Source organism: Lampetra fluviatilis, unplaced genomic scaffold, assembly GCF_964198595.1.
Source record: "Lampetra fluviatilis unplaced genomic scaffold, kcLamFluv1.1 SCAFFOLD_948, whole genome shotgun sequence".
Lineage (NCBI taxonomy): Eukaryota > Metazoa > Chordata > Hyperoartia > Petromyzontiformes > Petromyzontidae > Lampetra > Lampetra fluviatilis.
The window spans coordinates 7,501-20,000 of record NW_027620628.1 but is presented as its reverse complement, the minus strand read 5'-3'; the positions used below and the strand labels follow the sequence as shown (position 1 = coordinate 20,000).

Sequence of the window (12,500 nt, the reverse complement as noted above, 5' to 3'; positions counted from 1 at the left end):
CACACAGACACTCACACACACACACAGACACACACACACAGACACTCACACACACACACAGACACACACACAGTCACACACACACACACAGACACACACACACAGACACTCACACACACACACAGACACACACACAGTCACACACACACACAGACACACACACACACAGTCACACACACACAGTCACACACACACAGTCACACACACACAGTCACACACACACACAGACACACACACACACACAGACACTCACACACACACACAGACACACACAGTGTTACACACACACACAGTCACACACACACACAGACACACACGCAGACACACACACACAGACACTCACACACACACACAGACACACACACACACACAGACACACACACACACACAGTCACACACACAGTCACACACACACACAGACACACACACACACACAGACACAGACACACACCACACAGACACACACCACACAGACACAGACACACACACAGACACACACACACAGTCACACACACACACAGACACACACACACAGACACACACACACAGACACACACACACAGACACACACACACAGACACACACACACAGACACACACACAGACACACACACACACACACATATCATGATGTAGGCGTGGTCTATGCTAATGATGTATGTTAATGATGTATGCTAATGACGTCACCGTATGCTAATGATGTAGGCGTGGCCTATGCTAATGTATGTTAATGATGTATGCTAATGACGTCACCGTATGCTAATGATGTAGGCGTGGCCTATGCTAATGTATGTTAATGATGTATGCTAATGACGTCACCGTATGCTAATGATGTAGGCGTGGCCTATGCTAATGACGTCACCGTATTCTAATGATGTAGGCGTGGACTATGCTAATGACGTCACCGTATTCTAATGATGTAGGCGTGGCCTATGCTAATGACGTGACCGTATGCTAATGATGTAGGCGTGGCCTATGCTACTGACGTCACCGTATGCTAATGATGTAGGCGTGCCCTATGCTAATGACGTCACCGTATGCTAATGATGTAGGCGTGGCCTATGCTAATGACGTGACCGTATGCTAATGATGTAGGCGTGGCCTATGCTAATGACGTCACCGTATGCTAATGATGTAGGCGTGGCCTATGCTAATGACGTGACCGTATGCTAATGATGTAGGCGTGGCCTATGCTAATGACGTCACCGTATGCTAATGATGTAGGCGTGGCCTATGCTAATGACGTCACCGTATGCTAATGATGTAGGCGTGGCCTATGCTAATGACGTCACCGTATGCTAATGATGTAGGCGTGGCCTATGCTAATGACGTCACCGTATGCTAATGATGTAGGCGTGGCCTATGCTAATGACGTCATAGTATGCTAATGATGTAGGCGTGCCCTATGCTAATGACGTGACCGTATGCTAATGATGTAGGCGTGGCCTATGCTAATGATGTAGGCGTGACCTATGCTAATGACGTGACCGTATGCTAATGATGTAGGCGTGGCCTATGCTAATGATGTAGGCGTGACCTATGCTAATGACGTGACCGTATGCTAATGATGTAGGCGTGGCCTATGCTAATGACGTCACCGTATGCTAATGATGTAGGCGTGGCCTATGACGCGGCCAAGGAGCTCCGCCTCCAGCGCGAGGCAAAGCAGAAGGAGCTGCAGAGGATCGAGGAGATGGTGCAGAAAGCACGGAACAAAGGTGGACAACCACAGGGGGTGGACTACCACGGGGGGGTGGACAACCACGGGGAGTGGACTACCACGGGGGGGTGGACTACCACAGGGGGTGGACTACCACGGGGGGGGGGTGGACTACCACAGGGGGTGGACTACCACGGGGGGGTGGACAATCACGGGGGGGTGGACAATCACTGGGGGGGTGGACTACCACAGGGGGTGGACAATCACAGGGGGGTGGACAATCACGGGGGGGTGGACAATCACTGGGGGGGTGGACAATTACGGGGGGGGTGGACAACCACGGGGGGGAGGACAACAACGGGGGGGTGGACTATCATGACACGGGTGAACTACGGTGGTGGACTATGGTCGTGTAACTTGTGCGTCTTTCTCCCCCTATTGCTGACACCTGGAGGAGGAGGAGGAGGTGGAGGTGTTGGTGGTGGAGGTGGTGGAGGTGTTGGTGGTGGAGGTGGTGGTGGAGGTGGTGGTGGTGGAGGTGTTGGTGGTGGAGGTGGTGGTGGTGGGGGTGGAGGTGGTGGTGGAGGGAGATTCAAGAAACTGAGGAAGTTCAGGAGAGTTAAAAAGCGTCCTAAGGGTGGTGGTGGTGGTGGCGGTGATGGTGGAGGTGATGGTGGTGGTGGTTGTGGTGGTGGTGGTTGTGGTGGTGGTGGAGTTGGTGGTGGTGGAGGTGATGGAGGCCCGGACGTCACAGGTGAGACTACCTGGGGCACCTTTCTCTTTGTACGTGTGGCGTTGGTTCGCGTGTGGAGCGTGTCGAGTGCTGTGGATGGAACAGTGCCCAGGACCCCCGTGGGGTGCTCTAAGATCCCCCGTGGAGCTCTAAGATCCCCCGTGTGGTGCTCTAAGATCCCCCGTGTGGTGCTCTAAGATCCCCCGTGGAGCTCTAAGATCCCCCGTGGGGTGCTCTAAGATCCCCCGTGGAGCTCTAAGATCCCCCGTGGGGTGCTCTAAGATCCCCCGTGTGGTGCTCTAAGATCCCCCGTGGAGCTCTAAGATCCCCCGTGTGGTGCTCTAAGATCCCCCGTGGAGCTCTAAGATCCCCCGTGGAGCTCTAAGATCCCCCGTGGAGCTCTAAGATCCCCCGTGGAGCTCTAAGATCCCCCGTGGAGCTCTAAGATCCCCCGTGGAGCTCTAAGATCCCCTGTGGTGCTTTAAGATCCCCCGTGTGGTGCTCTAAGATCCCCCGTGGAGCTCTAAGATCCCCCGTGTGGTGCTCTAAGATCCCCTGTGTGGTGCTCTAAGATCCCCCGTGGAGCTCTAAGATCCCCCGTGGGGTGCTCTAAGATCCCCCGTGGTGCTCTAAGATCCCCCGTGTGGTGCTCTAAGATCCCCCGTGGAGCTCTAAGATCCCCCGTGTGGTGCTCTAAGATCCCCCGTGTGGTGCTCTAAGATCCCCCGTGGAGCTCTAAGATCCCCTGTGGAGCTCTAAGATCCCCCGTGTGGTGCTCTAAGATCCCCCGTGGAGCTCTAAGATCCCCCGTGTGGTGCTCTAAGATCCCCGTGTGGTGCTCTAAGATCCCCCGTGTGGTGCTCTAAGATCCCCCGTGGAGCTCTAAGATCCCCCGTGTGGTGCTCTAAGATCCCCCGTGTGGTGCTCTAAGATCCCTCGTGGAGCTCTAAGATCCCCCGTGGAGCTCAAAGATCCCCCGTGGAGCTCTAAGATCCCCCGTGGAGCTCTAAGATCCCCCGTGTGGTGCTCTAAGATCCCCCGTGGAGCTCTAAGATCCCTCGTGGAGCTCTAAGATCCCCCGTGTGGTGCTCTAAGATCCCCCGTGGGGAGCTCTAAGATCCCCCGTGTGGTGCTCTAAGATCCCCCGTGGAGCTCTAAGATCCCCCGTGTGGTGCTCTAAGATCCCTCGTGGAGCTCTAAGATCCCCCGTGTGGTGCTCTAAGATCCCCCGTGTGGTGCTCTAAGATCCCCCGTGTGGTGCTCTAAGATCCCCCGTGGAGCTCTAAGATCCCCCGTGGAGCTCTAAGATCCCCCGTGTGGTGCTCTAAGATCCCCCGTGTGGTGCTCTAAGATCCCCCGTGGAGCTCTAAGATCCCCCGTGGAGCTCTAAGATCCCCCGTGGGGTGCTCTTAAGATCCCCCGTGGAGCTCTAAGATCCCCCTTGTGGTGCTCTAAGATCCCCCGTGGAGCTCTAAGATCCCCCGTGTAGTGCTTTAAGATCCCCCGTGTGATGCTCTAAGATCCCCCGTGGAGTTCTAAGATCCCCCGTGGAGCTCTAAGATCCCCCGTGGGGTGCTCTAAGATCCCCCTTGGAGCTTTAAGATCCCCCGTGGAGCTCTAAGATCCCCCGTGGAGCTCTAAGATCCCCCGTGGGGTACTCTAAGATCCCCCGTGGGGTGCTCTAATATCCCCCGTGGGGAGCTCTAAGATCCCCCGTGGGGTGCTCTAAGATCCCCCGTGGGGTGCTCTAAGATCCCCCGTGGAGCTCTAAGACCCCCCGTGGGGTGCTCTAAGATCCCCCGTGGGGTGCTCTAAGATCCCCCGTGGGGTGCTCTAAGATCCCCCGTGGGGTGCTCTAAGATCCCCCGTGGGGTGCTCTAAGATCCCCCGTGGGGTGCTCTAAGATCCCCCGTGGGGTGCTCTAAGATCCCCCGTGGGGTGCTTTAAGATCCCCCGTGGGGTGCTCTAAGATCCCCCGTGTGGTGCTCTAAGATCCCCCGTGGGGTGCTCTAAGATCCCCCGTGGGGTGCTCTAAGATCCCCCGTGGGGTGCTCTAAGATCCCCCGTGGGGTGCTCTAAGATCCCCCGTGTGGTGCTCTAAGATCCCCCGTGGGGTGCTCTAAGATCCCCCGTGGAGCTCTAAGATCCCCCGTGGAGCTCTAAGATCCCCCGTGGGGTGCTCTAAGATCCCCCGTGGGGTGCTCTAAGATCCCCCGTGGGGTGCTCTAAGATCCCCCGTGGGGAGCTCTAAGATCCCCCGTGGAGCTCTAAGATCCCCCGTGGGGAGCTAAGATCCCCCGTGGGGTGCTCTAAGATCCCCCGTGGGGTGCTCTAAGATCCCCCGTGGGGTGCTCTAAGATCCTCCGTGGAGCTCTAAGACCCCCCGTGGGGTGCTCTAAGATCCCCCGTGGGGTGCTCTAAGATCCCCCGTGTGGTGCTCTAAGATCCCCCGTGGAGCTCTAAGATCCCCCGTGTGGTGCTCTAAGATCCCCCATGGAGCTCTAAGATCCCCTGTGGAGCTCTAAGATCCCCCGTGTGGTGCTCTAAGATCCCCCGTGGAGCTCTAAGATCCCCCGTGTGGTGCTCTAAGATCCCCCATGGAGCTCTAAGATCCCCCGTGTGGTGCTCTAAGATCCCCCGTGGAGCTCTAAGATCCCCCGTGTGGTGCTCTAAGATCCCCCGTGTGGTGCTCTAAGATCCCCCGTGGAGCTCTAAGATCCCCTGTGGAGCTCTAAGATCCCCCGTGTGGTGCTCTACGATCCCCCGTGTGGTGCTCTAAGATCCCCCGTGTGGTGCTCTAAGATCCCCCATGGAGCTCTAAGATCCCCCGTGGGGTGCTCTAAGATCCCCCGTGTGGTGCTCTAAGATCCCCCGTGTGGTGCTCTAAGATCCCCCGTGGAGCTCTAAGATCCCCTGTGTGGTGCTCTAAGATCCCCCGTGGAGCTCTAAGATCCCCCGTGTGGTGCTCTAAGATCCCCCGTGTGGTGCTCTAAGGTCCCCCGTGTAGTGCTCTAAGATCCCCCGTGGAGCTCTAAGATCCCCCGTGTGGTGTTCTAAGATCCCCCGTGTGGTGCTCTAAGATCCCCCGTGGAGCTCTAAGATCCCCCGTGGAGCTCTAAGATCCCCCGTGGGGTGCTCTAAGATCCCCCGTGGAGCTCTAAGATCCCCCGTGTGGTGCTCTAAGATCCCCCGTGGAGCTCTAAGATCCCCCGTGTGGTGCTCTAAGATCCCCTGTGTGGTGCTCTAAGATCCCCCGTGGAGCTCTAAGATCCCCCATGGAGCTCTAAGATCCCCCGTGTGGTGCTCTAAGATCCCCCGTGTGGTGCTCTAAGATCCCCCGTGGAGCTCTAAGATCCCCCGTGGAGCTCTAAGATCCCCCGTGGGGTGCTCTTAAGATCCCCCGTGGAGCTCTAAGATCCCCCGTGGAGCTCTAAGATCCCCCGTGGGGTGCTCTAAGATCCCCCGTGGAGCTTTAAGATCCCCCGTGTGGTGCTCTAAGATCCCCCGTGTGGTGCTCTAAGATCCCCCGTGGAGCTCTAAGATCCCCCGTGGGGTGCTCTAAGATCCCCCGTGGAGCTTTAAGATCCCCCGTGGAGCTCTAAGATCCCCCGTGGAGCTCTAAGATCCCCCGTGGGGTGCTCTAAGATCCCCCGTGTGGTGCTCTAAGATCCCCCGTGGAGCTCTAAGATCCCCCGTGTGGTGCTCTAAGATCCCCCGTGGAGCTCTAAGATCCCCCGTGTGGTGCTCTAAGATCCCCCGTGGAGCTCTAAGATCCCCCGTGGGGTGCTCTAAGATCCCCCGTGTGGTGCTCTAAGATCCCCCGTGGAGCTCTAAGATCCCCCGTGGAGCTCAAAGATCCCCCGTGGGGTCCTCTAAGATCCCCCGTGTGGTGCTATAAGATCCCCCGTGGAGCTCTAAGATCCCCCGTGGAGCTCTAAGATCCCCCGTGTGGTGCTCTAAGATCCCCCGTGGAGCTCTAAGATCCCCCGTGGGGTGCTCTAAGATCCCCCATGTGGAGCTCTAAGATCCCCCGTGGGGTGCTCTAAGATCCCCCGTGGAGCTCTAAGATCCCCCGTGTGGAGCTCTAAGATCCCCCGTGGAGCTCTAAGATCCCCCGTGGGGTGCTCTAAGATCCCCCGTGTGGTGCTCTAAGATCCCCCGTGGAGCTCTAAGATCCCCCGTGGGGTGCTCTAAGATCCCCCGTGGAGCTCTAAGATCCCCCGTGTGGTGCTCTAAGATCCCCCGTGGAGCTCTAAGATCCCCCGTGGGGTGCTCTAAGATCCCCCGTGGAGCTCTAAGATCCCCCGTGGGGTGCTCTAAGATCCCCCGTGGAGCTCTAAGATCCCCCGTGGAGCTCTAAGATCCCCCGTGGGGTGCTCTAAGATCCCCCGTGGAGCTCTAAGATCCCCCGTGGAGCTCTAAGATCCCCTGTGGAGCTCTAAGATCCCCCGTGTGGTGCTCTAAGATCCCCCGTGGAGCTCTAGGATCCCCCGTGGGGTGCTCTAAGATCCCCCGTGAAGCTCTAAGATCCCCCGTGGGGTGCTCTAAGATCCCCCGTGGAGCTCTAAGATCCCCCGTGGAGCTCTAAGATCCCCCGTGGAGCTCTAAGATCCCTCGTGGAGCTTTAAGATCCCCCGTGGAGCTCTAAGATCCCCCGTGGGATGCTCTAAGATCCCCCGCGGGGATGATGGTGGTGATGGTGATGATGGTGATGATGGTGATGGTGGTGATGATGGTGATGATGATGATGGTGGTGGTGGTGGTGGTGATGGTGGTGATGATGATGGTGATGATGGTGGTGATGGTGATGATGGTGATGGTGGTGGTGATGGTGATGATGATGGTGATGATGGTGATGATGGTGGTGATGGTGATGATGATGATGATGGTGATGATGGTGGTGATGGTGATGATGGTGATGGTGGTGGTGGTGATGGTGGTGATGATGATGGTGATGATGATGATGGTGATGATGGTGATGGTGATGATGGTGGTGATGGTGATGGTGATGATGATGATGATGGTGGTGATGGTGATGGTGATGATGGTGGTGATGGTGATGATGGTGATGATGGTGATGATGGTGGTGATGGTGATGATGATGATGGTGATGATGATGGTGATGTTGGTGATGTTCAGGCAGCAAGAAGGTGGAGAGTGACACGTTTGTGGAGAAGCTGGCCACTCAAATCTTGAGGAATCTGCAGCTCAAAGTCAGCCGCATTCACGTTCGATACGAGGACAACGTGAGTGATGTACCATCAACAACATCATTACCATCACCATCAACAACATCAACAACATCATTACCATCATCATCACCATCAACAACATCAACAACATCATTACCATCACCATCACCATCAACAACATCAACAACATCATTACCATCACCATCACCATCAACAACATCAACAACATCATTACCATCATCATCACCATCAACAACATCAACAACATCATTACCATCATCATCACCATCACCGCCATCACCACCATCAACATCATCATCGTCATCACCACCATCACCACCATCACCACCACCACCATCACCACCACCACCATCACCACCATCACCACCACCATCATCATTACCACCATCATCACCACCATCATCACCATCAACATCACCGCCATCACCATCATTATCACCACCATCGTCATCACCACCATCATCACCACCATCATCACCATCAACATCACAGCCATCACCATCATCACCATCACCATCACCGCCATCACCATGATCATCATCACCATCATCACCATCGTCATCACCACCATCATCGTCAACATCATCACCACCACCATCACAATCATCACAATCACCACCATCATCACTACCGTCATCACCATCATCACCACCATCAACACCATCACCACCATCACCATCATCACCATCATCATCATCATCACCATCATCATCATCATCATCGCCATCACCACCACCATCACCATCATCACCATCATCATCATCATCACCATCATCATCATCATCATCGCCATCACCACCATCATCACCACCATCACCATCATCACCATCATCATCACCATCATCATCACCATCATCGCCATCACCACCATCATCACCACCATCACCATCATCACCATCATCACCATCATCACCACCATCGTCATCACCACCATCACCATCATCACCACCATCATCACCACCATCACCACCATCATCACCATCACCGCCACCATCGTCATCACCACCATGACCATCACCACCATCATTATCATCATCACCATCACCACCCCCATCACAATCACCACCATCACCACCATCATCACCATCAACATCATCACCATCATCATTACCACCATCGTCATCACCAACATCAACACCATCATTGTCATCATCACCACCATCACCACTATCGTCACCTGCTGATGTTTCTGTAGCTGATGATGCTACTGCTGATGATGCTGCTGCTGATTATGCTGCTGCTGATGATGATGATGCTGATGATGCTGCTGCTGATGATGATATTGCTGATGATGATGACGATATTGCTGATGATGATGCTACTGATGATGATGATGATGATATTGCTGTTGATGATGATGATGCTGCTGCTGATGATGATGATGTTGCTGATGATGATGATGATGATGATATTGCTGTTGATGATGATGATGATGCTGCTGATGATGATGATGTTGCTGATGATGATGTTGCTGATGATGATGTTGCTGATGATGTTGATGCTGATCTCAGGTCACCTACCCGTCACGAGCTGTCGCTGTGGGCATCACGCTGGGAAGTCTCAGTTTCCAGGTGACGAACATCACCAACATCATCATCATCACCAACATCACCAACATCACCAACATCACCAACATCACCAACATCACCAACATCATCATCATCATCACCAACATCACCAACATCAACAACATCAACATCACCAACATCACCAACATCACCAACATCACCAACATCACCAACATCACCAACATCATCATCATCACCAACATCACCAACATCACCAACATCACCAACATCAACAACATCAACAACATCACCAACATCACCAACATCACCAACATCACCAACATCAACAACATCAACATCACCAACATCACCAACATCAACAACATCAACAACATCAACATCAACAACATCAACATCAACAACATCAACATCAACAACATCAACATCAACAACATCAACATCAACAACATCAACACCAACAACATCAACACCATCAACACCACCACCATCAACATCACCAACATCAACATCAACAACATCAACATCAACACCATCAACATCACACCATGCTAATGTTGTTTTTTGTTGATGTTATTGGTGATGGTGATGTTGTTGTTGATGGTGATGTTGTTGATGTTGATGGTGATGTTGTTATTGATGATGTTGTTGTTGTTGTTGATGGTGAAGTTGTTGTTGATGATGTTGTTGTTGTTGTTGTTGATGATGTTGTTGTTGTTGTTGATGGTGATGTTGTTGTTGTTGATGGTGATGTTGTTGTTGATGATGTTGTTGTTGTTGTTGTTGATGGTGATGTTGTTGTTGATGATGTTGTTGTTGATGTTGTTGTTGACGGTGATGATGTTGTTGTTGACGGTGATGTTGATGTTGTTGTTGTTGTTGATGGTGATGTTGTTGATGATGTTGTTGTTGATGATGTTGTTGATGTTGTTGTTGTTGTTGATGTTGATGTTGTTGTTGATGTTGTTGTTGTTGTTGATGTTGTTGTTGACGGTGATGATGTTGTTGTTGATGTTGTTGTTGTTGACGGTGATGATGTTGTTGTTGATGGTGATGTTGATGTTGTTGTTGATGGTGATGTTGTTGTTGATGTTGATGTTTTTGTTGATGTTGTTATTGATGTTGTTGATGTGTTTTTTAATGTTGTTGTCGATGTTGTTGTTGATGTTTTTTTAATGTTGTTGATGTTGATGTTGTTGTTGTTGTTGTTGACAGACGACAAACAGCAACTGGGTGCCGTGTCTTATCCATGAAACAGAGGAAGTCGTCTTTAACAAGGTGATGGTGGTGGTGGTGATGGTGGTGATGGTGATGGTGGTGATGGTGATGGTGGTGATGGTGATGGTGGGGGTGGTGATGGTGGTGATATGGGGGTGGTGATGGGGGTGATGGTGGTGATGATGGTGATGCTGGTGATGGTGGTGATGATGGTGGTGGTGATGGCGGTGGTGGTGATGGTGGGGATGGTGGTGGAGGTGATGGTGGTGATGATGGTGGTGGTGATGGCAGTGGTGGTGATGGTGGGGATGGTGATGATGGTGATGGTGGTAGTGGTGATGATGGTGGTGATGGTGGTGGTGGTGATGGTGGTGATGGTGGTGATGATGGTGGTGGTGATGGTGGTGGTGGTGATGGTGGTGGTGATGGGGGTGATGGTGGTGGTGGTGGTGATTGGGGTGGTGGTGATGGTGATGATGGTAGTGATGGTGGTGATGGTGGTGATGATGGTGGTGGTGATGGTGGTGGTGGTGATGGTGGGGATGGTGATGGTGGTGATGGTGGTAGTGGTGATGATGGTGATGGTGGTAGTGGTGATGATGGTGGTGGTGGTGATGATGGTGATGGTGGTGATGGTGGTAGTGGTGATGATGGTGGTGGTGGTGATGGTGGTGATGATGGTGGTGGTGGTGATGGTGGTAGTGGTGATGATGGTGGTGGTGGTAGTGGTGATGATGGTGATGGTGGTAGTGGTGATGATGGTGGTGGTGGTGATGATGGTGATGGTGGTGATGGTGGTAGTGGTGATGATGGTGGTGGTGGTGATGGTGGTGATGATGGTGGTGGTGGTGATGGTGGTAGTGGTGATGATGGTGATGATGGTGGTGGTGGTAGTGGTGATGATGGTGATGATGGTGATGGTGGTGATGGTGGTGATGGTGATGGTGGTAGTGGTGATGATGGTGGTGGTGGTGGTGATGGTGGTGATGTTGGTGTTGGTGGTGATGGTGGTAGTGGTGGTGATGGTGGTGATGGTGGTAGTGGTGGTGATGGTGGTGGTGATGGTGGTGGTGATGGTGGTGATGGTGGTGGTGATTGGGGGTGATGGTTGTGGTGATGATGGTGGTGGTGATGGTGATTGTGGTGATGGTGGTGATGGTGATGGTGGTAGTGGTGATGATGGTGGTGGTGGTGATGGGGGTGGTGGTAATGGTGATGGTGGTAGTGGTGGTGATGGTGGTGATGGTGGTGATGGTGGTGATGGGGGTGATGGTGGTGGTGATGTTGATGGTGGTGGTGATGATGATGCTGCTGCTGATGCTGCTGCTGCTGATGATGATGCTGCTACTGACGATGATGATGTTGCTGATGATGCTACTGATGATGATGATGCTACTGATGATGATGATGATGCTACTGATGATGATGCTGATGATGATGCTACTGATGATGATGCTACTGATGATGATGATGCTGTTGCTGATGATGCTGATTATGATGATGCTGTTGCTGATGATGCTGATGATGATGATGTTGCTGATGATGATGCTGATGATGATGTCCCAACAGCTTGGCCAGTTAGACAGCCTTGCTGTTTATTGCAACATCAACGGCACCCTCATCTCTCAGAGTAGTCAACAGCAAGCTCTGGTGAGGGTAGCTTCTCACCACCACTCACTCACCCAGTCACCCACTCACTCACCCACCCAGTCACCCACCCACCCACCCACTCACTCACTCACTCACCCAGTCACCCACCCACCCACCCACTCACTCACCCACCCACTCACCCACCCACCCACCCACCCACTCACTCACTCACCCAGTCACCCACTCACTCACCCACTCACTCACTCACCCACCCACTCACTCACCCACTCACTCACTACCTACTCACCCACTCACTCACCCAGTCACCCACTCACTCACTCACTCACCACCTACTCACTCACTCACTCATCCACCCACCCACCCACTCACTCACCCACCCACCCACCCACTCACTCACCCACTCACTCACTCACTCACCCACCCACTCACTCACTCACTCACTCACCCACCCACTCACCCACCCACCCACTCACTCACCCACCCACCTCATCTCTCAGAGTAGTCAACAGCAAGCTCTGGTGAGGGTAGCTTCTCACCACC

The 12,500-nt window shown here is 53.2% G+C and overlaps 1 protein-coding gene across 1 annotated transcript in view; it reads left to right on the top strand.

The window, feature by feature from the left end:
- Positions 1-12,500, top strand: part of LOC144954168 (intermembrane lipid transfer protein VPS13C-like) — a gene marked incomplete at its 3' end in the record, with an annotated part of 22,461 nt that overhangs the window by 5,661 nt on the left and 4,300 nt on the right. The window contains exons 6-10 of the mRNA XM_078884732.1: positions 1,616-1,717; positions 7,532-7,638; positions 9,117-9,176; positions 10,347-10,409; positions 11,919-11,999. Of these exons, the coding sequence (XP_078740858.1) occupies positions 1,616-1,717; positions 7,532-7,638; positions 9,117-9,176; positions 10,347-10,409; positions 11,919-11,999 (413 nt within the window). The remainder of the gene's footprint in view (positions 1-1,615; positions 1,718-7,531; positions 7,639-9,116; positions 9,177-10,346; positions 10,410-11,918; positions 12,000-12,500) is intronic.